The sequence below is a fragment of the Thamnophis sirtalis genome, unplaced genomic scaffold, assembly GCF_051295495.1.
Source record: "Thamnophis sirtalis isolate CommonGarterSnake01/CBP01778 unplaced genomic scaffold, rThaSir2_p1.2 scaffold_1, whole genome shotgun sequence".
NCBI lineage: Eukaryota > Metazoa > Chordata > Lepidosauria > Squamata > Natricidae > Thamnophis > Thamnophis sirtalis.
This window is the reverse complement of record NW_028261381.1, coordinates 36,452,002-36,478,121: the sequence shown is the minus strand read 5'-3', so window position 1 is coordinate 36,478,121 and position 26,120 is coordinate 36,452,002. Positions and strand designations below refer to the sequence as shown.

At 37.6% G+C, this 26,120-nt stretch overlaps 1 protein-coding gene across 2 annotated transcripts in view; it reads left to right on the top strand.

The window, feature by feature from the left end:
- Window positions 1-26,120, top strand: part of MBD5 (methyl-CpG binding domain protein 5) — a 151,445-nt gene that overhangs the window by 97,635 nt on the left and 27,690 nt on the right. The window contains exons 4-8 of one of the 2 annotated variants that reach the window (XM_087710683.1): window positions 8,049-8,151; window positions 9,245-9,425; window positions 12,324-14,480; window positions 21,284-22,315; window positions 24,114-24,322. In XM_087710683.1, coding sequence (XP_087566809.1) covers window positions 8,049-8,151; window positions 9,245-9,425; window positions 12,324-14,480; window positions 21,284-22,315; window positions 24,114-24,322 — 3,682 coding nt within the window. The remainder of the gene's footprint in view (window positions 1-8,048; window positions 8,152-9,244; window positions 9,426-12,323; window positions 14,481-21,283; window positions 22,316-24,113; window positions 24,323-26,120) is intronic. The other variant, XM_087710690.1, reaches the window with a different exon arrangement.

The window sequence follows — 26,120 nt, the reverse complement described above, 5'->3', positions numbered from 1 at the left end:
GCCGCATCCCCATGGTCACATGATTTCCATTTGGGTGCTTGACAATTGACTCACATTTATGACAGTTGCAGTGTCCTGGGGTCATGTTGCAACCTTCTGACAAGCAAAGTCAATGAGGAAACCAGATTCACTTAACAACCGTGTCCCTAATTTAATAATTGCAATGATTCACTTACAAATGTGACAAGAAAACTCATGAAATGAGGCAAAACTCCCTTAATAAATTTCTCATTAGCAGCATAAATTTTGGGCTCAATTGTAATCCTAAATTGAAGACTACTGGTAAGACATTTTCCAAATTTTTGACACACTGAATCCCCATCACTGGTATAAGAAACATATGGGCCTACCACTTGTTTGTTATTTAGTAAACTTTTTACTAAGAGGCGTGGTAGCTCAATGGCTTTAGTGGCAATTGTGTACCTAACAGAGCTAGAAAACAGGCAGCCAAACTACTGTGCATTAGCATTATAATGTAACAAAGCCATACACTAAATAAATAAATAAATGATAGATAGATGATAGGTAGGTAGGTAGGTAGGTAGGTAGGTAGGTAGGTAGTAGGTAGGTAGGTAGGTAGGTAGGTAGGTAGGTAGGTAGGTAGGTAGGTAGGTATGATAGACAGATAGTTAGACAGACAAACAAATTATTTATTAAGCTAGAATTACATATCTAAACCAGCTACCAATATTGAAATTAATAGCAAACATCTAAACAGTACATTCTACTTAAAATTTGTGGTGTTTTATTTTGCCTATTAAATATGATGATTTAGTGGTACAACTAATGTTCTGTGATAGTGCTGATTTGCTAAAGTACTTTTCTGTTTGTTCTAGAGTTTGAAATAAAAATGGAAGAGAACTAGGATCGGATTGTTGAACTGCCTTATAATACAAATTTATTACACTCTTTGTTAGTAGTAGTAAAATTAGTAACAAAATTTCATTTTTGCCCTTCACACTGCTTCTCCTGCTTCTTTTTTCTCTTGTACCTTTTCAAAAACTGGCTTAAACAGTATTAATTAGAGACAGAATTGCAATTAGAAATGAACAGCACATGTCATTCCTCCAAATTTTTCTGTAAATATATCTCAGTTGAAGCATTTCTATGCTGTTTTATAATGTGGTTTGCAATTAGAAACCTCTACACAAAATATATATTTATTGCAAGTTATGCAGAAAAATATATTATATAAGGCAAAATTGCTTACTAAAAGTGCAGAGTAGGAAAATTACATATAAAATGCACATATCAGGAAAAAGTAATATAAAATGTCCATGAAATATGTGAATTGGGTTTTTTTTTAACTACATAAATCCACAAACTAATATAGTTGAGAAAATAAGAAATTGGGGAAAAGTAAACTTGTTATAATAATGATTAATACTAGGTTTCGTTGTGATAAATGTGAATGTTATCGCTGTCAAAACAAAGTTAATGTCCCATTTGAATCTATAAGTTAAAATATATTTTAGATTACACAAGATACTGAAATGGGCATTGGCTGAAATGACAAAGGAGATTGTTATAAAATAGAATTTAAATAGAAGTAGTGAATACGCTGGCAATGTCCTCATTAAAAGGAGAAGTTAATTGGGTATTTGTGAGAAACAATTTGCCAGTAGATGTAGTCTTAAAATCTAATATTATAAAAAGAAAAAAAATAAGAAACTAATATGGTACAAAACGAAGACAATACTATGGCTGCACATAAGAGTTGTAGGTAGCCCTCAATTTATAACAGTTCATTTAGTGATAAAAATCCGGATGCTTAGCAACTGACTCATATTTATGATGATTATAGTGTCCTGGGATTATGTGATCACCTTTTGCAACATTCTCACAAGCAGCTGGATTCACTTAACAACCATGAGAGTAACTTAAGAACTGCTGTGATTCACTTAACAACTGTGGCAAGAAAGGTTGTAAAATGGAGCAAAGCTCGCTTAACAACTGCCTCACAGCTATAGAAATATTGGGCTCAATATGGTCGTAAGTCGAGGACTATCTGTATTGTCATTCTTAGCAAGTAAAAACGGGATAGTGTTTTATGTTTCGTTAAATATATCCCAACCCCTCAAAATACAGGCTTTTTAGACTGGAAGGAAGCATGCTGGGTAGCTCTGAGCAACATAGCCAGATTACGTTCTGGTCGGTGGACCTGTTTGACTTGACTTGATGACGATGGTAGTGAGTCCTGCAATGGAACAATTTTCTGAGAGTTACCTATGACACATCATCATCATTACAAATATTTCAACAAACCTGTGTTTGCCTATTGCCAAGGGCAATATCCAGCAACCTTCAGAATAGCGATTGCAGCATTTGGTCCATTATTCCCACTTATTTCTTGAAATGGAAGAAAAAGGAAAATGAGATATTTCATCTTGATTTAATAATGGCATTCTGGCATATTAGGGGAAAGAATGTGTTTAAGGTTAGTTACTAACATGACCAAACAAAGAAATTATTTTTCTCTTTGTTATAGTCAGTGTCTACATATTGAATATGTCATTGACATATACTACGACATGGAAATCTGGAAAACAAAGAATAAAAATTAATACAGTACATGAAAACAAATCTTACACTATGAATCATGTTACATGCTATCTCATGTCGTTTTCAGCTATTATTTCATTTTGCATGTTAAGGCTGTTAAATTAGCTTAATTGTATGGTGTTAGCCTACAAATTAAACTTTCTGATTTATATGCTAGTGCCTATGTATAGTTTCCTATTCTTGAATACAATTTTTGATTACATTACTGAGCACATATAGCTAGGGACAGAGATATAGGTAATCCTCATTTAGCAACCACGGTTGGGCCCACCGACTCAGTCATTAACCGAAGAAGGCTCTATGTGAAATTGCAATTGTGCTTATGATCTTATTTCAGTTTCCTTTGTTTTACAGACATTTGAAGGTCATACATGCAAAGATTAGTCACAAAGTTGCTTTTCCATCATCGTCGTAACTATAAATGATTGTAAACAAGGTATTCGCTAAATGAGGACTACTTGTGGAGATATATATTCTGGCTCTTATTGCCTGTTGCATATAATGTTTCCAAGATTGTCTATCTGAAACTATTTCTTTTAGTTCTTATAAGCTGCTGCTTTTGTCGTCATTGTCTTATGCTAGCTTCTTTTTCAATTGCTTTTGATTGTTTGAGGCATCAAAGATTTTTTTCTGATGGTTCTTGTCTTTGTGTTATGTTTTCAAAATATTTATGGTTTAATTCATTATTACTGCTTCCATTGAGCATTTAGACGTTACTTCATCTAGCATTGAATTATATATAGTTTTTCTAGTACAAAGTAATCTGATCCTGCACAACAATTCAGAGAGAGCCATTTTCCTTCCTTCTACCTTTCTGACTTACCAGTTTTCACAGGCATGTGTTACAACAACTAAAACACAGCCTTAACTATATGTGCCTTTCTTGTCAATGTGCTGTCTGCACTTCAGCATTTTGTCTAAATCTGTCATCTCCCAAGCCTCTGTATTTCGTGTCACAGTCATCATCCCTGTAAGTTTTTGGCACTAAGAAAACAAAGTGATAGCTTTTTAAGTTTTTTCTCTACCTATTTGCGTTGGCATTGCCAGTTGGCATAATCTGTATGTATTTTTTTTTTTCATATCAAAGAGCAGACCAGCTTTTGCAACTCTGTTCTTTCACCTTCAACAAAAGAGACGCCTTAATTCTTCCATTGATCCTACCATCAAAGTGGTACCATCAGCGTATCTGAGGTAGTTGATGTTTCTGCCAACAATTGTAATCCTAATTTCTTTTATAGTCCAACACTTCTCATGATACGTTCTGCATACAAGTTTTAAAAAAAATGAAATTACAATATATAACTTTGGCACAGCCTTTTTCCTTTTGTGAACCATTAAGTTGTTGCTCCATAATCCATTTTCTTTGTTTCTTCGTCATCATGCATTTTTCAATATGTAGATGAGGTGGCTTGGTATATCTATGTTTAAGGGCTATCTATAATCTCTGAGGGTTTACACACTCAAGTAAAAATAACCATTTTTGGTATTCCGTAGTCTTTTCCATTATCCGTCACTTATTAACAACATGATCCCTAGTGTCTGCCTCTTTTGAATCCATCTTATACATATGTTGGTTTTCATTCCATGTGTGGATGAAGTTTGGATTGTAAAATCTTGAGAATTAGTTTACTAGCATGTAAGATAAGTTCAGTCACATGAAGATAGATATTTATATTATGGCATGTTACATTATGTAAAGTAATATGTATTGAATTTATTCCAATGAACTCCATTTGAGCAGTGTACAATACTGTTACTGTTTGTCTTGGTTTTAATAGATATGATCTAACTTTGTGGCAACAACTGCATAATCTGCAGTAGAGGCTAAGCAATAAATCTAGTATCCACAGATTGAAAACCTGACTCTATTTTTGCTATGACCGAACATTTATATTATAACTTCTCTGTCAAGTGTTCCTAGAACTTGGCACGAGTATAAAATCCATTATATTTTTGGCAAAGGACTTGGATAATTGCCAGCTGATCGGTATGTTAAGCAATTTGAAACTTTGCTTCCTTGAGGCACATGGTACAGCATGGTCAGAATAGCAGCTATACTATCAGCTTCAGTAATCTTTTAGATTCATTTGACTCTTATATCAATAACTGATCTGTGATTAGTTTACTGTATAAAGCATGGCATAATTTCAACAGCACATTTGGAAGGAATGATGCAAACAATAGAATGGAGAAAAGACTGGAATTTTGCAAAAACATGAAATAATACTTAAAAGCAAATGAAAATGGCTCCTGGAAGCTCCATATTTTACACAGTTAAAGGGAGATTCCATTCATATTGTATTTTTCAATGGAACTATATTTATTGGAACAACTTATGCTTATGTAATTTATGTTCCTGTATTTTGTTAGAGTACCACACGAAGTATTGCCTAAATTAGGCAACATTCAGTTCCAACAATAATACATCATGTTACAGGTAGTCCTTGACTTAGAACCATTCGAAATTATGACAGTGCTGAAGAAAGACACAACCTGTGCCTGACGTTATGGCTGCTGTAGCATCCTTGAAGCCGGTGATCACACTTTGGATGTTTGGCAATACACCCACACTTACGACTGACTATAGGGACACTGCAACTGATCCACCTGCCAATCTTCCTCTCCCCCACCCCTTCTGCTCTGGTTGGATCCCTGGGGCCTGCTTCTCACTCAGCTAGATGCCCACAAGCCTTGGGCCTGCTTCCTGCCTGGCTAAATTCCCATAGGCCTTGGGCCTGCAGCCCATCCCGCTGGGTCCCACTCCTTTGGGCTTTCTCTTTGTCCCATCTTGTCTTTCTCCACTTATCTCTTCCTTTCTAATCAGCTAATGCGTTGTAAAGACTTCTTATACAGAAGCTGTCTTGTGCCATCAGGAAGCGAGTGCCATTTTGCAAGCAGTCGCAGTTCTTGAGATCTGAGAATTGCCTTTCCAAAAGAGCGCCCAGCCAGTGCAAGGCACGGCCACCTCACGTCATTCTGGAAGTGGCTGCCACTCTCACAATCTCTCAAAAGTTTACATATCACATCAGTTGGACACTATTTCAGAAAAGTGATCTTTGGAAGAGGTAATTGGTGTGACCAGGAAGATTAGGCACAAGGATGTGGCTCCCAGAGGGTCAGGAAACTGCCTCAGTGGGGTAAAGGCATCCCAGTAAAGACCACATATGAGTTGGGGAAGTGCTGCAATACAGGTCTGGGCCTGCCCCCATTCCCTGAGGCACTCCATTTAGTGATGTGCACAGTTGGTTAACGGACCACAATAGTAAGAGCCAGGAGTGTGGTCATTAAGAGAGATGATCATGTGGGCATCTTGCTTAGCGACCACAACCACTTATCACCATAATTCCAGGCTCAGTTGTGGTTATTAGTCAAGAACCTTTAGTGCTTCAAAATCAAAAACATCAAAATAGTTAATAATTAATATTCATCAACTCATCTATGAAAAATCTGAAGTATTTTAATAAAGGTAAAAATTTGTAAAATCACAATAAAACAGTGATGCCATGATCCCCAAATTTCAAATATTTTTGACCTTTCTCATCACTTTGATACCACCAATTCAGGAATATGCTCTAATCGTTTTAACTAAAATAAAATTGAAATTCCTGAGAAGTGCAGTGATTTTGGAGTATAACATTGACAGAGTACCTTCCAGGTTTGGTTTCTCACTTTTTTGTATGGGAAAAAAGTTTGTGGCTTAAACTTAGTTCTGATGTGTGCAAAATTTCAATATCCAATCTTCTTCAGAAAATAACTAGATAATATTCCTTAGTGCTATATTTGAGCAAACATACATTATTAGGTGAACTATTTTTTGAACTAAGATTGGAAAGGGAAGGTAAAGAATATCCTGATTTTATGTAATATATTTTTAGACCTCAGTGTCCTCACAGCTTTAGGATGCTGCAGGACAGGGGCGTCAAACTCGATTTCATTGAGGACCACATCAGGGTTGTGTTTGACCTTGGGGGCCAAGTGGGCGTGGCCAGATCAACGTCCTGCAGTCCTCTGCCAATGAAAACAGAGCCCAGGAGGACCACATGTGGCCCTCCCGGGTTCAGTTTTTGGCTGTGACGTCGTCCTGCAGTCCTCCCAAGCTCTGTTTTTGCTGGCAGAAGCGCTGCAGGCTGGTCCTTTGTTGTTTCTAGGGTGGGCCTGTGGGCCAGATCTAAACACCCTGCGTGCCAAATCTGGTTCACGGACCTTGAGTTTGACACCCCTGTCTTAGGGGGACAAGATCCTTCTTACCCCATAAGAAAGGGCAAGATATCAGCAGTCACAGTATTCGGCTGGGTACAAACAGCAGACAGAATTTGGAGACTTCTGAACAACAGAAGAACAGGAGATGAGAGTCTCCTTTGTTCCATTTCCAATTATGCAGCACCCTGCTTGGGAGTACTCTACATATATCCCAAAGTAAACTGTCACCGTTTGAGTAGGCCGGATAAATAAAATGAATTGTGCACCAGACATTTTTCTACTTATTGTTTGCTTTACGCTGACTTATCCAGTAGTTATATACAATCTTTCATTACATATAGTCTAAGCCATGGTTGTCCAAACATTTGGCTTGCATGGGCCACATTGTGTGAAGAGGAATTGTCTTGGGCCACATATAAAATATATAGTTTAGTTAACATATATAAATAATAAACTTCCTTTATTATATATTTTTTATTATCCTATGAGGCCACACTACCAAACGTCTGAGACCGCATGCAGCCCGTGGGCTAAAGATGACATATTATAGACTACATTACTATCCAAATTGTGTTTCATTTTTCCGCAGGTCTATTACCTCTGAAAAAGTTGTGACCTAGCTGAAGGGATCTTGCAGTAGATTAGTAATATTGGTTAAAAACAATGGTGTGATATAGAAGCTTGAAAGGTGTGTGTGTGAGAGAGAGAGGGAGGGTGGGAGGAAGAGAGAGGGAGGGAGAAAGAAATTATTCCAATATTGGCCTAATTCTCTGTCTGAATTAACTGAACAATAGTTCCACAATACATCTATACATTAAATGTATTTATTTTATTAGATTTGGAGGCCAGCCGATTGCCAAACAACTCTGAACCATTTAACATTCAAGGACAAGAAACAATGAAATAGAAAATAAGAGGGGGGGGGGACACAACATTCACAAAAACACTCAATTGTCAAAATAATATTTAGTGGCTTAACAATAACCCCATATTCAAATTATGTATTAAATATGTAATAACATATTCATACAGTATTCATTATAAGTTAACAAGTAATAGTCACAGTATTCAGAAAAACTGAAATGTCAAGCTTTGAATGCTTGTTGCAAAATTAAGGTCAGAAAAAAATACGTTAAAAATACTGTTCTAAATGGAAATATATTCATCTTGACTTCTAGATAAATTATATTGTCTGTTGTTGTTTTCTAAACTGCTATTTGAACTGTTAACATAAGGTGTTTCTAACACTAATTCACATAGATTTGTTACTTGTTTTATTGTTTCAGTCCTAGTGGGTCTTTATTGTCCTGTTTGGAGCAGGTTAAAACATACCTGTTGACTGATGGAACATGCAAGTGTGGTTTAGAATGTCCTCTCATCCTTCCTAAGGTAAAATTAGATATTTGAATATGCTAAATGAAAAACTAACATAGCTCGAAATGTATTGGATTTTAATTACTAACATCTCCCTATCTATTATAAGAAGGAATTATCCTTCGTAGTTGAGGATGATAGATGTTGACGATGGAAATAAATCAAATATAATTTAAATATTGAAATGTTTTTGAAATTGAACACAAACTGATTTAGGAGGAGAAGGAATGGGTGGAATGAGAGTAAGGCATGGGATATCATAAAAAACAACATGACATGATTGCCCAGTTAGAATAATGTACCAAAGCACACCTTTGATCAGATCAGTTTTCTTAGTTGCAGTTCTACAGTATAGTGGTTCCAAAGTTCCTTTAAAAATAAGTAGATGTACTCTTTTCCACATTTAGAAATATGGTTTGCAAGAAACACTAGATGAAGGAGAAAAGAGTTGCTGATCCAAGATAGAAGAACCAAATCCTGTAGTAAGAAATAATTTTTAAGCTACAATTTAAACAGTGAATCAGCAAAATTTGTGGAGAATTGGTCCTGTAGTTACTTTAACCTTCTGGATCAGAAGTAGGCAACAATTCCCCATCTTTCTCTTCCCCACCCCTCTTCCATGAGCCAGAGTGTGCAACTCTTCCAGGTTTTCCTTGTCACCCTGTCAGTATTTAGTTTTTGTTAGTATGTTGTGTAGTTGAGTTTTTTGGAGGGTAGAAGAATTATTGTAATTCTCCAATCTGGACAACTTCCAAATGTAAGAAGTTCAATTTTCAAAATTCTCAACAGCCAAACTTAGATGGGAATTCTGAGAATTGAGGCTTTAAAATATTGAAAGAATCCTTAAAACAGCAGAGCACCGTCCCACAGATTTTCCAGCCCTAAGTCAAAAGGATCTCTAAGTTCTATAATAAAGCGTTCATGAGTCGTATAATCAGTTATAGGAGGCTCTCCGGGTACTCTAGAAGGGCAGCTCTTTAAAAAAAAATAGCATATTTTATTTGGTGGACCAGTTTTAAAAAACAATAGAGAAAGTTTCTGGAGCTGTTGTATCGGTGATCTTAATTAGGACCGCTATGTAATATTATGATTCCAACATTATTTTAAGGTATTTAATTTTGATCCTGGAGTTGCTGTAACACAAAGAACAGCTGAAGATGTTAAAGCAGATGAAGATGTCACTAAGCTATGCATCCATAAACGGAAGATTATTGCTGTGGCTACCCTTCATAAAAGCATGGAAGCACCACATCCCTCATTGGTTCTAACTAGTCCTGGAGGTGGAACAAGTGAGTTCTCTTTCTCATTACAGGAACAAAGAAATCTGATAGGCATGTCATTTGCATAAGCAAAAAGGACTTTTTTAAAAAAAATATATATAAAGGTAATTATTGATAACAAAATAAGAGAGTGCTTCTTTTTATATAGGCATGTCCATCTGTTTATGAGAGATATTTATCCAGACTTTGAACCGTATGAGCCTCTTGTCTTAATCCATTACTTTTAAATTTGCAAAGGTCTATCTATGGTTCACTCACTAGCATTGTAGTTATAGAAAGCTATTTAGATCATTCTTTTTTGTAAGGTTGCAAAAATTGTTGTTTTTGTTAGAATGAGCCTGAGCTATTGTATTAGATAAACAGAGGCTTCATCTGTAAAAATATTTAGATAAGTAAATCAGTGCAACAGTCCCATATCTTGGCAAAATGCTGCAATTCTGGGGATGTACTATGCCTGGGAAGTAGTTATGCTATCAGCATTCTGTGAATACAGATAATCCTTAACAATTATTCAAAGTTACAATAGAACTTTTAAAAAGTTACCTTGATTTGCTCCTCATACATATGACCATGGTCACCGCAATTTGTTCTGACTCAGCTCTCCAAACACGACAAACCCTCTGAAGTTAAATAAATGATTCCTTTATTAGGCACGCCAGCAGCCTTGGCAAAAAGTTTCCCTCTCATTACAGGCTAGGAAGTCTGTCCAGCAGGGAGATGAATAGTTGTCTGTCACATCTATTCATCTCCGCCATCTGCCTTTTATCCCCAGAGCTAGGGTGAGGCTTCACTAGCAGCGATGGCTCTTCTGTCCCAAGGATCGGCCCACAGATTTCCACTGCTCTCCTCTCCTCTGCTTTCTGCGCACCCACATGTCAGGCACTCGACCCTACTGTTCTTCCTCTTCCACATCAGCCACCTCCAGACCTGTGGGTTGTTGATTCTCCATCTGAGGGCTGACAGATGCCCCAGGGTCCACTTCTGGTTCTCTCCCTCTCTGCCATCTTCATTCCCTCTTCTCCTTCAGAGCTGTCAGGTTGCCTTGATGCTGGCCCTGACTCCCATGCCCCCTTCTCATCTGATTTGGCTGCTGGAGGGGCTGGCGGCCGACAGGTGACAACATAATTCCATTAGCATGTGATCAAAATTTGAGCACTTAGCAATGGGTATGTATGTACAATGGTTGCAACATCCTAGAGTCCCAAGAGCACCGTACTCAGGGGACTTTGAATAAGCAACTGGGAAAGGCCAGAAGATGGCAAGAAAGGTAATAAAAATGGATTTGTTTTAAAAAGTTGCAGGCAGATGATAGTTTTGCATCTCTGGCATCTCAAAGTATCTTTGTAGTATAATTTGAAGCATGCATAGGCCTAAAAATCAAATCAATCGTTATTAGAGCCGTGGTGGCGCACCGGTTAGAATGCAGTACTGCAGCCTAATTCTGCTGACTGCCAAGTGCACGTAGTTTGGCAGTTCGATTCCCACTGGCTCAAGGTTGACCAGCCTTCCACCCTTCCAAGGTCGGTAAAATGAGGACCCAGATTGTTGATGGCAATATGCTGGCTCTGTAAACCACTTAGAGAGTGGGTTGTAAAGCACTATGAAGTAGCATATAAGTCTAAGTGTGGTTGCTATTACTATTATGGTCATAGACCAACATAAAGCTCAAGGAAGGAATATGGTCAGGAACAGGTGCATAGGAGCAGGAAAAGTATATAAAAATATGTAAAATATATGAGCCTGAATATAAATATAGTAAACTAAGAGTTCCTAAACTGATGTGCTAAGCTATAAAGTGTAGTGGCAAACTTTAGGCACATCGAAACTAAGCTATAAGGTTGGGTGCTAAGAATGATCTAGAAGTTGCATCCAGCAAATGTCAAGTGCACCTGCATAGAACCTGGCAATACAATGTGTTGTGGCAAGATTAATATTTAAAAGGAGCAAGATAACATAAAAGTATTCCCATATACCTAGAATACTTATCTGAAAAAGGAGGAAGTGGATGTGAATATCTCTGCATTACAGAAGTTGTTGTTTTATAAGCTCACAGTCACAGGGGTATTGCCATAGCCATTCTGAGAAGGGGCTCTTCATTCCTCAGTCACAGCTACATGGAGAGAAGAGCATCATTACAGGCCTTCCTGTGCTTTGAGACTTTCAACTATGACAAGTGTGCCATGGGGGAGTGCAAAGAATTTGGGGGACCCAAGTCATACTGCTAAGCTATGTCAAGAGGTAGACAGTCGAATACAAATATTTGTAGTGTATGTGAAGAAAACCAATTTTAGGTGCTGGTGGAATCCATAGAGAGCCAATTCTCCTGTGCACTGCTTGGAGAATCCAAAGCATGGGTTTAACTTCTGCCTGTCTGCCCAATAACTGAGTTAGACATTTTGGCCACGCTTTCCCGGCTTCTCCACTTCCAGTTTCTTAACTCAGTCTAAGTTCAAAAGACGTATCCTAAGTCTTTCTCAATCATCAGAGCAGATTAGCTTGGATAGGGGAAGTTATTTGATTTTTCTAGCTGAATTACACAATTAACTTTGGTTAGAGCTAGAAATCTAATTAATTGGTAGTATTTCCTAGTTCCTACAACACTGAATGCTCCAATTGTTTACCGTAGATACCATATAGGGCTGCAGAGATGAATTTTCAATTGATTGAATTTGTGTTCCAGTTTGCTGCAGTGACATAGGACAAAAAAATGATGAGCTTCAGGATAGCCATTGCTCAGAACTTTGAAGATTGAAACCATACATTTAGACAGGTGTAGGATAGGAAAAACTGTAATAGGGCATAAAGTATACAGTATATGAATGTATCAAAATTACTGGCTAAAGTGATTTAAATTTTATTACATGATTTACGTGAAATAGTAATTTTCATGTTTTTTTTAAAAATCAGGCATAAGTCCAATAGTACCTTCACGAGCAGCAACTCCAAGATCAATGAGGAATAAATCACATGAAGGAATAACTAATTCTGTGATGCCAGAATGTAAAACTCCTTTCAAGTTGATGATGGGAGCCTCAAATGCCATGGGTAGGTTATATGTGCAAGAGATGACTGCAAGCCAACAAGAACTTCATTCTGTCTATCCTAGACAGAGATTGGGCAATAATGAACACGGGCAGAAGTCGCCATATCGTGGCAGTCATGGAGGAATGCCTAGTCCAGCGTCATCGGGATCACAAATATATGGAGATGGTTCAATCTCACCTAGGACAGATCCACTTGGAAGTCCAGATGTTTTCACAAGGAATAATTCCAATTTTCATGGAGCACCCAATTCTAGCCCTGTTCACATGAACAGGACCCCTCTCTCCCCACCCTCTGTTATGTTACATGGTTCTCCTGTGCAGTCATCTTGTGCAATGGCTGGAAGAACTAATATACCTCTTTCTCCAACTCTGACCACCAAAAGTCCAGTAATGAAAAAACCCATGTGTAATTTTTCAGCTAATATGGAAATGTCGCGAGCAGTGTTTCACCACAAACCACCTCAAGGCCCACCACCCCTACCGCCGCCCCCGCCACCACCACCACCTTCTTCATGTATACTTCAGAAAAAGCCATTAACATCAGAGAAAGATCCACTTGGCATTCTTGACCCCATTCCCAGCAAGCCCATGAATCAAAATCCTGTTATAATGAATCCAAGTACTTACCATTCAAATGTCCACACTCAGGTACCTGTGATGAATGTAAGCATGCCTCCAGCTGTTGTTCCTTTACCAAGTAATCTCCCTTTGCCAACTGTAAAACCTGGTCACACAAACCATGGTAGCCACATGCAAAGAGTTCAGCACTCTGCTTCAACTTCTCTCTCGCCCTCACCAGTAACGTCACCGGTTCATATGATGGGATCTGGAATTGGAAGGATTGAGGCTTCCCCCCAAAGATCACGCTCTTCTTCCACATCATCAGATCATGGAAATTTCATGATGCCAGTAGGACCACAGTCATCTTGTACTAATATTAAAGTCCCCCCTCGGTCACCAAGATCAACAATAGGATCTCCTAGACCATCCATGCCATCAAGCCCTTCCATGAAGATAGATGGATTCCACCAATATAAGGACATTCCTAACTCACTGATTGCTGGAATGAGTAATGTTTTGAACCCTTTGGGCAATGCAGCTTTTCCACCTGCGTCTACTGGAAGTGGGTCCATGAAGAGTCAACCTGGCTTGCTGGGAATGCCTTTAAATCAGATCTTGAATCAGCACAATGCTGCCTCTTTTCCAGCTAGTAGTTTACTCTCAGCAGCAGCCAAAGCACAGCTAGCAAATCAAAATAAACTTGCTGGTAACAATAACAATAACAGCAGTAGCAATCCTGGAATAGTTGCCAGCAATAGCAGCAATGATGGACATAGCACTTTAAACCCCATGTTTCCACCGACTGCCAATGTGCTTCTACCAACAAATGAAGGGCAGAGTGGTCGAGCAGCACTACGAGATAAACTTATGTCTCAACAAAAAGATCCTTTGAGGAAAAGGAAACCCCCAACCACTACAGTGTTGAGTTTGCTTAGGCAGTCTCAGTTGGACAGCTCAGTTGGTGTTCCAAAATCTGGGCCTGATTTGATAAGAAAGCAGAACCAGGGTTCATTTCCCATCACATCGATGTCTCAGCTACTTCAGTCCATGAGCTGCCAAAGCTCTCATATGAGCAGCAATAGTATTTCTAGTTGTGGGAGCTCAAATACTGTTTTGCCTTGCTCTGCGAACCAACTACATTTTGCAGATACTACTATGACCTCGAGCACTCTTCCGAATTCACTGGCACAGGATTTACCTTTGAGAGGGGAAAGTATGCACTGCCTGAATTCAAACACTAATTTTGGCCATTGCACTAGTCCTGGCCCAAATAACCATCTTGCAGGCTTAATAAATCAGATGCAGCCTACTGGAAACTGTGGGGTGCTCAATCAGTCGGGAATGACTTTAGGAAATTCATTACATCTGAATCCAGCTCATCCACGAATCCAAGCACCTTCCACTAAAGTGATACCAAACAGCATTGTGAACAGCTGCAATCAAACCAGTCCTGAATCAGGTATGTTGCCCTTTAGAAAAGGTCTGGATTTGTTTTGTTTTAAATTTGTGGCTTGTCTTTTATTCCTTGTCTGTTAATCTACTGTATTGTGTCTGTTTTGTTTCTTTGTAAAATGTATTATTAGCTACCCATCTTGCCACATGATAAATCTGGGTGGCTTACAATATTAAAAGGTAAAACTGTATAATTTATAATAATATAAATAAGATAAAGATAAATGTTCCCCTCGCACATATGTGCTAGTCGTTCCCGACTATAGGGGGGGTCCGTTTCAAAACTGAAGAGCCAGCGCTGTCCGAAGATGTCTCATATGGCTGTCATGACAAAATGCCGAAGACACACAGAACGCTGTTACCTTCCCACCAAAGGTGGTTCCTATTTTTCTACTTGCATTTTTACATGCTTTCGAACTGCTAGGTTGGCAGAAGCTGGGACAAGTAACAGGAGTTAACTCCGTTATGTGGCGCTAGAGATTCGAACTGGCGATGTTTCTGATCGACAAGATAGCCACTGAGCCACCACGTCCCTTAAATAATAAATTATTATACATAATAATATAAATGCAATACTGTAAAATCAACCTAGCTAAAAAAGATTGGGGGGGGGGAATATGATGAGAGGGGAAGAAGGTGGGAATCTGCCATTAATCACCCACAACATTAAGGTCTCCTGGAAGGTCAGAAGAGTTGGAATTGACCTCTATTCAGGGGATAAGATGTTCCAGAAGGCAGGCACAATGGCAGACTGGACCTCGCCAACCGGAGTACCTTGACCATGGGGCCCACAGCATGCCTCCTCTGGTGGCATGGGTGGGGCAGGCCAATCCTAGCAGGATGACATGGTCACTCAAGTAGAAAACAAATCTTAAGAAGAAAGCACAAACATTTCTTTGTCTAAAAAAAAAACATTAACTTGCTAACTTGCGACAATTAGCAAGATATTTGGGGCCCAGGATTGATCCCATCCTCCCCCACCCCATCCAGGCACAGACCAAGTTTCCAAACTGTGAACCAAAGAGAATCCTTTTGCAGAGATCCCCACATATGTGCTGCAGAACCTGAAATCCCAGAGGAGGGTTTTTTTAAGGGTCCAAATTTAGCTTGGAAATTCGATTAGGACAGTCGTTTACCAGCCTCGGATTTCCCCAAAAGGAGGGTGAAAATCTGGGTGCGTCTTATACACTGAATGCAGCCATTTTTGACCTTCCGAAACCCCACCCCATGCATCCTGCTTTTTGCAAAAATGGATGAGCAGAGGGTTTGGGAGGTCTATAAGGTGCTCCTGGGGACTGAGGAGAGCAAAACTGAGTGAAATGGGCACGTTTTTTTTACAAAAACGGTGTTTTTGCCCTCCACGTCCCCAGGAGCACTCTATAGGACTCCCAAACTCTCTGCATCGTTTTTGTGAAAAACTGGCCCATTTTTTGCCTCCCAAAGCCCCCATGTGTCGCATTTTTGCTCTTCCCGGCCTTCAGGAGCACGTTGCAGGCCTCCCAAACTCTTTGCATGCTCCGTTTTTCACAAAAACCGGGGCATGCAGAGGGTTTGGGATGCCTGCAGAGTGTTCCTGGAGGCCAGGGAGGGCAAAAAATGTTTTTTAAAAAACTTACCTCTTCAAAATCTTGGTGCGCCTTATACTTCGGTGCGCTTTATAGTCCGAAAAATATGGTAACTTGGACCTGGGATACAATTTAAGTATGAGTCAACATTGTGTGGTCAGTGTAATTGGAATTTATAATGGATTTTATTTCTTTCTAAACATCTACATATATTTATGGATTGGAAATATTGCTTGTTTTTTTCATTGGTATCCATTTTTTTCAAATACATTCATATTTGGGAGGAAGACAATGTACCAAATATATCCATAGAGTAACAAAATATATGTCAATTTGAATAAATGTAAATATAAAATGAAATTGAAATATATAGTTAATAAATTTCAGTTGTTGTGCAGCTCTGCATAGTCATATTAATTCTTAATATTTTGCTTCCAGATAAGGAATGTTTATTAGCTTTTTAGTTACTAGCCATTGTAATAGCAACTTATATATCAGAGGAACCGGCAACTTCCTAAACTCCCCCCCCCTCTGGATTTCTTGAGGTGTTGTCTTAAACCCAAAATACAAATATTCCCTGATTTAAATAAACATTATGTTTCAGAAAGCTTTGCATAGGCTGTTTTTGGATAGGATAGATATTCATCCTTGCAGCATACTACTTTATGTTCCATGCGCAATGCAAATTTTTATGCACTTTGAAATTTTTAGATGTACAGTCAACTCTATGTAAGCTAGCTTTTATATTACCAGAGAAATATCTGTATTATCTTTCCACGGATCTTCTATGTCAACATAGCAGTTCAGTACTGAGAAGCAGAAAAAAATGTTCATGGGATATTGATACTAATATTATGTTTTTCAAATTCAGAATGTATGCTTTTGGTAGCCAATTTGCACTGGCATAATTAGCTGAACTTTGTCACATAAGAAATGAAATACTTGAGCCGATTAGAAATTATTTAGTTCCATAATAACAAGAGATTTCTTCAGTTAGTGGCATTTTTACAGATGCACTTGGAGGCTTGATAGGGACTTGTAGCAGGCAATGACCATTCTTCTAGCCAGCTCAGTCAGTTATCTCCTGATGGTCTTAAAATAGCATTGATTTCATAACAGGTTTAAAATTATCAGTCCTGTAATTATTTAATAATCTTTTCATAACCTATATAAAAGAACCTTTGTCGAAAATCAAGAGATAAGCTAATCTGGTGTAATGGTTAAGTCACCAGGTTAGAAAGCAGGAGACCATGAATTATTATACTATACACAAGACCAACAGGAAAATCTGGGAGCTGAAGAAAATATTGATTCTTTTCAAGACACCAATCAGGAGTTTCTTCCACATCTCCCACAAGCAAAGCATTGCTAGTTTACTGATTACATTCAGCTTAGAAGAAGAAGATGTTTCCTTGGGGATGGCTATACCCATGGAGTCATTGCATACCAATAGGAGAATTGGGTTTAAAGAATTAAATTCACATTGCTAGATGCTTTCTTAGTCGTTTTACATAAAAATGTGACTCATTTTCTGCAACTTCCCTGTTTCCCTGAAAATAAGACCTCCTGGGTAATAAGCCCCAACGAGCTTTTGAGAGCATGTGCTAAAATAAGCCACCTCCCAAAATAAGCCCTCCCTGAAAATATTGCAACACAGCAGCAGTCATGAGGCGACCACGCTCGCAAACTCCTGCACCTCAAAAGTAATAAGATCTCCCCGAAAATAAGGCCAAACGCTTGTTTCAGGGGGTCAAAAGAAAATAAGACCCTGTCTTATTTTCGGGAAAACATGGTATGATTTTTTTGAAAGGCACCTTGAGCAATAGTCAATAAGAAAGGTTTATAAAACAGTTTTAGTATAAAATAAATATCAACAAGTTAATAATTTTCTATTATCCTTATTTGGTAATATAATTTCACTCTTTGCAATCCTTTTTTATGAACAGATGCAGGTACCTGACCAAAAGTATTAGTTTATTTCAGGTACTGGTCCATTTTAAGAAATCTAATCTGAAATGTGTTTGGAAATTACAGTTTATCTGAGTAGAAAGTTTGAAAAGTATGGAAACTGTTACTATCCAGCTTCACCAATTATGTAAATCCCTTTTATTAAGCCGTTTAAACTGCTTTAAGAAAGTGTTCCTTTTTGCAGATTTGGAAATTGGAAAATAATAGTAAAGTTCAGATGTATCTTTCCTGTTGAGATTTTGATCGGGATATCAGCATTGAGTGGAAATGCATTTGATAAGATTTTCACACTGTCTTTTCCTATTCCACATAGTCTGTGCAGGGATATTTATTTATTTATTATTTATTTATTTATTAAATGTATAGGCCGCCCAATCCCGCAGGACTCTGGGCGGCTTACAAAGCGAAGAAAAAAAAAGAGAAAGGAAAAAAATAAAAATAAAATGTAATTTAAAATTCACAACACGTATTCGTTCTAGTCAGGGCTGGACCTTTCAATAAGGTCAACAGCCCCAGGCCTGCCAGAACAGCCAGGTTTTAACAGCCTTCCTGAAGGCCAGGATATGTCAGATTGTTAGTTTCCTTCACCTTTCCACAAAAAGTATCAACCATGCTAGTTTTTAAAATCTTTTTTCTTTTTTGGATTAATTTGATTTAATTTTTCAGTAATAGTCCTCTCTCCAGTTGGAATTTGATTTGTGCAGAGAATTAAATTTTGTCTGACTTTGGCTTCATTTTTCCATAGCTATTTTCCAAAAATTGTGGAATAGCATAAAACTGATGGGTGCTTTCTTCACTCAGCAGTTTGCCAGTTTTTATTAGCAAATAAAACAATACACTGCTGACACAAAATTAACCTCCATTTTTATATTTTCATTTAGAGCAAACTGTGTTAATACAAATAATTTCCTTTCAAAAACCATTTTTATTAGGTCTGGATTCACTTTTCACAGCAAACAATGCTTAATTTCCATTGTAGGAAGAAAAACCATATTAGCCTATAGTGGTCAGAATTCAAGAATTTGGTAGCATCCTTGCTGACTAACAAATTTAATACAAAAAGATAAACTCTTAAAAAGGGATACAGTGGCTCAGTGGCTAAGGCGCTAAGCTTGTTGATCAGAAAGATTGGCAGTTCGAATTCCTAGCACCGCATAACGGAGTGAGCTCCCATTACTTGTCCCAGCTTCTGCCAACCTAGTAGTTCGAAAGCATGTAAAAATGCAAGTAGAAAAATAGGAATCACCTTTGGTGGGAAGGTAACAGTGCTCTGTGCGCCTTCAGCGTTTAGTCATGCTGGCCACATAATCACAGAGATGTCTTCAGACAGCGCTGGCTCTTCGACTTTGAAACGGGGATGAGCACCACCCCCTATAGTTGGGAACAACTAGCACATTTTCCTTTACCTTAAACTCTTATAAGTTGCAGTTTACTTTGAGAGATGTGCATGCACAAAACTTGGCTTTGAATAAAATTTATTAATCAGAAAAGATGCTATCGGACTCTGATTTTACATTACCTTTCCAAAGCTTACAATGAGTTGTACAAAAATAAAAGCAGTCAATATTTATATAAATCTTTTGATTCTATCTCTATGTGCTTGTCTGTCTGAGACTAGAGACAACACTTCCAGGTTGCTGCTTTGAAAACTATATGCTGTGACTGACTATATAGTCATTAAGCAGCGAGCCCACTCAAGAGACTATTTTACAATTTACATTATCAAATTTTCTTGATGCTGATTTTTGGCATAGAACTTTTATTGATATCATCGGTATTATTTAATGCTCCAATATTTTCAAAATAAATGTAATATACTAAATAGCTATATGGGCTGTTGGCAATGGTGTATTAATAAGATTAAGCATGTTTTTGCAGTATTTGTGTAATATGTTGTAGTTTAAAGTGATGTTTAAATACAGAACTCAAAGGGGATTACATCTCAGTCTCATCAACGTTGCAAAATTATGAAAATTTCAAAACTGGGATAAAACCATTTGCAGTGTTTTGAGCTTACAAAAAGAAGAATGGTCTATTAATGCAATTATAATTTTTAAAAATTCTGCACTGAATTAACTTAGGTGGGATTTTCAGAAGAACTGCTAGAGCAGAGAAAATTGACCTGTGTTCTTCTTACTCTTTTTTTCTGATAATCTTGGAAGCATTTACATCTTTAAAGGTTTGACCTAAGTGATACGCAGTCCTCATTATATTCTAGATGGATAAAACCACATGGTGGCAGTCTTGAAAGAAGAATTCATTTGCTCTGGGCTCTAACCTTCCCCTCTTATCTTTTCATACTCTTTTTATCATTAGTATTTAAATGCATCTTCTAGTACAGACCTTAGTGCTTGCCCCCCAGCAAACAAATGGGATAGATCCTTAGTTTTAAGCAAATTAATGAAAATTATTTCTTATGTATTGTTTCTTAGAACTGTATTAGTAATTAGGTATATACTTTAAGTATTGGGAGTATTTTGTAAAAAAAAAAAAAGTACTGGTACTTGTTATCCTTTAGCATTGATCAAGAACCCCTGTTTAGTGTTATCTTGAATTAGTATGAGATAGTCTCTGGTCGTCTGAGTAGTACAGCTAAATCCATAGAGCAGAAATAGATATGCTAGTATTCCTTAAATAGAATAGAATAAGTTAGAAGGGACCTTGGAAGTCTTCTAGTCCAATCCTCTGCTTAGGCAGGACACCCTACACCACTTCAGACAAATGGTTATCCAACATCTTCTTAAAAATTTCCAGTGTTGGAGCGTTCACAACTTCTCGAAGTTGTTCCACTGATTAATTGTTCTAACTGTCAGGAACTTTCTCCTTAGTTCTAAGTTGCTTCTCTCCTTGATTAGTTTCCACCCATTGCTTCTTGTTCTACCCTCAGGTGCCTTGGAGAATAGTTTGACTCCCTCTTCTTTGTGGCAGCCCCTGCGATATTGGAACACTGCTGTCATGTCTCCCTTAGTCCTTCTTTTCATTAAACTAGACATAAGGAATGTTTTGGATGAATTTGATGATACCTATCCTTGGCTATGCTGTTTGGGAATTGTAATCCAGCACGTCTATGTTGTATTTTTTCCTACCAAGTATGCTATCTTGTGACTTTTTAAAAGATATGGCACTTCAGCATGCTTTAACACAATTAATTTTGGCTTGCCATTGCTTCATTGTTTCCTGTAACTGTGGCAGATTTTTGCCACTGTTAGATTACGGTTAGAGGCCTAAATATGACTAAACTCCTAAAGTGATTTTAATATTTATTTTCAAATTTCAGGAAGGACAGGTCCACCATCATCCACAGCTGTGGCTGGTACCTGTCAACCTGGCATCACCAAGACAACATCTGTTCTTCAAGATGGTGTCATTGTCACAACTGCAGCTGGAACACCACTACATAGCCAACTCCCTCTTGGGAATGACTTTCCTTTTGTTGGTCCTGAGCACACTCTGCATTTTCCACAGAACAGCGCTTCAAGCAACAGTCTTCCGCACTCTTTGAATCCTAACCTCTTTAGTTCGCTACCTATCTCTTTGCCAGTCAATCAGCAACATCTCCTAAACCAGAATCTATTAAATATACTTCAGCCTTCAACAGGAGAAGGCAAGTCTGAGGTCAACCTCAATCCTTTAGGTTTTCTCAACCCAAATGTAAATGCCGCTTTAGCTTTGCTCTCCGGTGAAGTGGATGGGCAGGTGCTGCAACCTGTCCATGTTCAGCTGCTAGCAGCTCTTCTTCAGAACCAAGCCCAAACATCTGCCATGTTCCCTTTAGCATCTTTCAATCTGTCCATCTCAGATCTGTTACAGCAACAGCAAAACGGTACTGTGCCCTCAGTAACACAGATGACAGCCCCACTACCAGATCAATTGCTTAGCAGTCAGTCAGATACCAACAGAGCTGAGACCCTGTTAACCAACCCCCTGGGAAACTCTTTCCCAAGCTTTTCAAGCACAGACACTGCTTCAAATCCCCTGCTCCTCCCAGCTGTCACTGGGGCCTCAGGATTCATGACCTTGAATCCCCAGCTGTTGGGAGGTGTTCTGAACTCTACATCGGGCAGCACTGCTAACCATCCAGAGGTTTCCATAGCAATCTCCTCCCAGGCTACCACTGGCACAGCCACTACATCATCAGCAGTGGCAGCACTGTCTGTCTCAACCCTTGGTGGGACAGCAGTGATGTCAATGGCAGAAACATTGCTGAGCATATCTAATAATGCTGGGAATACATCTGGTCCAGCTAAACTCAACAATAACTCTGTGGTGCCACAGCTACTTAACCCTCTACTGGGGACAGGTCTACTTGGTAAGTTAAAATATTTTCATAGATTTTGAAAAGAAAAAGCGGTGGTGGGGGGGGAGCTTCTATTTTCTACTTTTTTAAGGAGAAACAAAAATTCCATTTCATTGCAGGTTTTTTTTTCCTAAAAGGTTTATGCCGTGTTGAATCTGTTTGACCATTCCAGTGAAAGAGCACAAATAAAATTTAGAACAAATGTTAAATAGCAGTTTAGAAAGTCTGATGTTGTCTCAATTCAGTCAGCCAATTGGAATGGATTTTATTTAATTTTTTTTCAAAATTCATACTGCACAGTTGCTTCTTTGGGATGCAGCATTTTATTTAAAATATTCAAGGCATCACAGGGTTGTATGAGTAGCTGTGCAATGGATGAAAAAAAAAATTCCATGTCCATAGAATTTAAAATATGCCAATGTAGCTAATCCCTAAATTCCATTGCAGCAATATATAAAGCAGACCAGATTCAAGGTAACAGGCTACCTTTCGGCTTATGTTCATGTTGTCATGCTTTGGGGGTTTTCATTTTTTATATAGCGTAGAAACTACCAGCTTCTAAATAATCTGATTTCCAATTCACATATTTAAGGCTGCAGTCATGTATACATTCAGTAGAATGTATGTCTCAGTAAACATTTAACTTTATATTATAACTCTGGGAGAGTATTATACTCTTCCAATGAATTCAGGGACATGATTTGTATATAAGGATTTTCACATTTATTAGAATACAATTATACAATGGAAAATTTAATTGTATGAACCTGGCTAAGAATCTTGCCAAATTCTTGAATTTCCTTTAGGAATATTCCTGAATATTTTGTGTCTGTGCATGTTGAGCTGTTGGATTTCATAAATAAACCATAGGAAAAGTTAGATAAAGCAGCATTTCAGTAAACACAGATCTAACTTACTAATAACTCATAAAAATGAATTGGTTTCAGCAAATATAAATAGCAGACTATTTATATTAACTATAATCTGTATAGTCTTCCATTCTGCAATCTTATTATTATGCTACAATTCCAAGTCCTTCCGTTCCGCCCTTCATATCTCTTGCAAAGCCAGTTCTGTTTTGTAAAAGCTTTCAATCCAGCTTAAATATGTATGTGTTAAATATAAATGTAAATTAAACCTCTGGCTTTTGTAGGCTATTTTTCATGATTTTAGCAAACTCAAAGAAGTATTAAAATAGATGTATAGATATAATAGATGTGGATATATAGATATAGATACACACATATATAAAAGTTTATTTATAAAGAGAGAACTATAAGTTCATATTGTGGAATATGTTCTTTAAAAAATTATGAAAGTTATTAGCAATTAAAGGAACAGATTTCTTAATGAATTTGTGAACAAGTTTCATAAATTAGATAGTGTTAGATGTATTACATTTTCACAGTTCGCAGAAAATGGGTAAGGATAATGTTTAGCTTGAACAAGCTCTAGTACCGCCTTTGCACAAAACATTTAAACTACACTGGATGGCTTCAAACATCACACTAAGCCAAAAATACAAAAAAAAACAACCACATTATGCTTAGCAAGCTTATATGTTGCTATAAATAAATTCATGGAAAGGAGAAACTTGAGTTAGAATTTATAGTTGACAGATGTCAGGTGGCTGTAATAGGAAGAAGAAAATTCTATAACTACCAAAGTCCAATAAAAAGCTGCAAGGAAAAATATTTCATTCTGTTTCTTTGCTGCTAAATGGAAAAAAAACATGGCTTGGACAACACATACAGTATGCTTATTCTAGGGAGAATTACTGAATTAAATATTCATGTGTTTGGAATTGCAGGTGATGTGTCCTCGATAAACACTACTCTTAATAACCATCAGCTCACTCATCTACAGTCATTGTTCAACAACAATCAGATGTTTCCATCAAATCAGCAACAGCAGCTTCTCCAAGGTTATCAGAATCTCCAAGGCTTCCAAGGGCAGCTTCCCGTTCCTGGACCTCCTAACAACCCAAATCCTATGGCTTGTCTGTTCCAGAATTTTCAGGTAGAAATTGGCTTGTTTCTCAGGGATCCATGAAAAGAATAACACAAAAAACTATTATTACACTTTAATATTTATGGGGATTTTTATCATAAAACAAATCTATGGATTCCATTTTATCATGTCAAAACTATGCATGGTTCTAACAATGTTTGAGTGTGAGCATATCTCTTTCAGACGTTAAGGTGTTCAGTTTTCTTTTTTTAACACTCTCTTTTTTGATAACAACAGTAAAAGGCAATTTATAAATAATGTTAATGAACACATAAATAGATTCTTGACAGCAGAAAAAAGCTTCCATCTTATTCTGTTGTTCTCTCTCTCTCTCTCTCTCTCCCTCCCTCCCTCCCTCCGTACACATGCAAACAAAAATACACACACACATACACACACACACACACACACACACACATACACACATGTTCAGCAGACACATAAGTTCAGCTGACAAACAAATGCTAAAATATTCAAAAGAAAGCTTTGGGTTGAAAAGAAGTAATTCTGAAATTTTTGTTTGAGGCCACATATTTTTATATCACTGAAGAAAAAATGTAAACCACAGCTGAAAGAGTGCAGTTGGTATTAATAATACTGGACAGCCTTTTTTGCTTCCTGAAAAAATTCTGGTGATTATGATAGACGAACTGAACACAAGTATAATTTCAGAATGACTGTAGAACTATTACATTAACTTTTAATAAGTATAATGTATTTAATCACATAATGTTTCTGGCACATTGCATGGGTCAAATGAGAGTTTTGCTGATTATTTTTGTTTGTATGCAGTGTCCGATGCATTTTATTGTAGTATCCAACCAGCATTGTGGAAATCCAGTTGCCCTGATACCATTTTTTTCCATTATGGCAATGTCCTGGGTGAAACCTTTCACCATGTTCATCATTGACTGCATTGAGTTTTTCAGAAAAGAAGCCCAAGTATGAATGCAGAAAATGAATCTTCAGTGGCACATTGCACTTCATGGTCCTGTGTGCTGTAAGAAGTTTATCGACCAGCTGAATGGAGTTTAGTGTCCTGTAGTTGCCCCAAAAAAATGTTCAACAACATCCTTCAATGCTTTTCAGACAATTTTCAATATTTTTTCTCTGGCCCCACTACAAGCCCTCAAACCTTTTGTCATTAATAATGTATCTGATCTGTGGAGCAACTAAAATACATTTTTAATCTTGGCATCAGTCATTATTGGAAACATCAGTCTCATTGAAAACCTTCACCTTCCTTGTTCACTGCTTTCACAACACTTTTCATTGGTCAGAGGTTTTTTTGTGAAGCAGAGACAATATCTTTGTCAGGTCAACAAGTGATTCATATGCCATGTTTTTCTGTCGGGGAATCAAATTCCTTCTTAGTGGCCATTTCGTTTTCATGTAATGTGACTTTCTTACACAGCTGTCCATTTGCATATGTAGCAACAACACTTGGTATATATCCAAAATGCATTCCAAGCAGCAGAACCACTACTTTTAGATTGCCAATGTTATTTATTAATTAAATTTGTTGCCCACTCTTCTTATCACAGAGTAACTCTAGGCAGCTTACAATATTAAAAGGATAAAACTATACAACACCTACAAACAATGCAGATAAAATACTATAAAAATACAAATATTTGTGTTCCACTTGGTGTACTGGATGTACGTCAACAACCAATTCCATGGTTTTGGTTCTGGATTTTTCATGAGTTCAGTATAACCAACAGGTACTGAACCTTGCCATTGTGTAACAACAGAAGATTTATTTAAACAGTATGTGATAAGTTAAATTACAGATTATTTTTGTGAT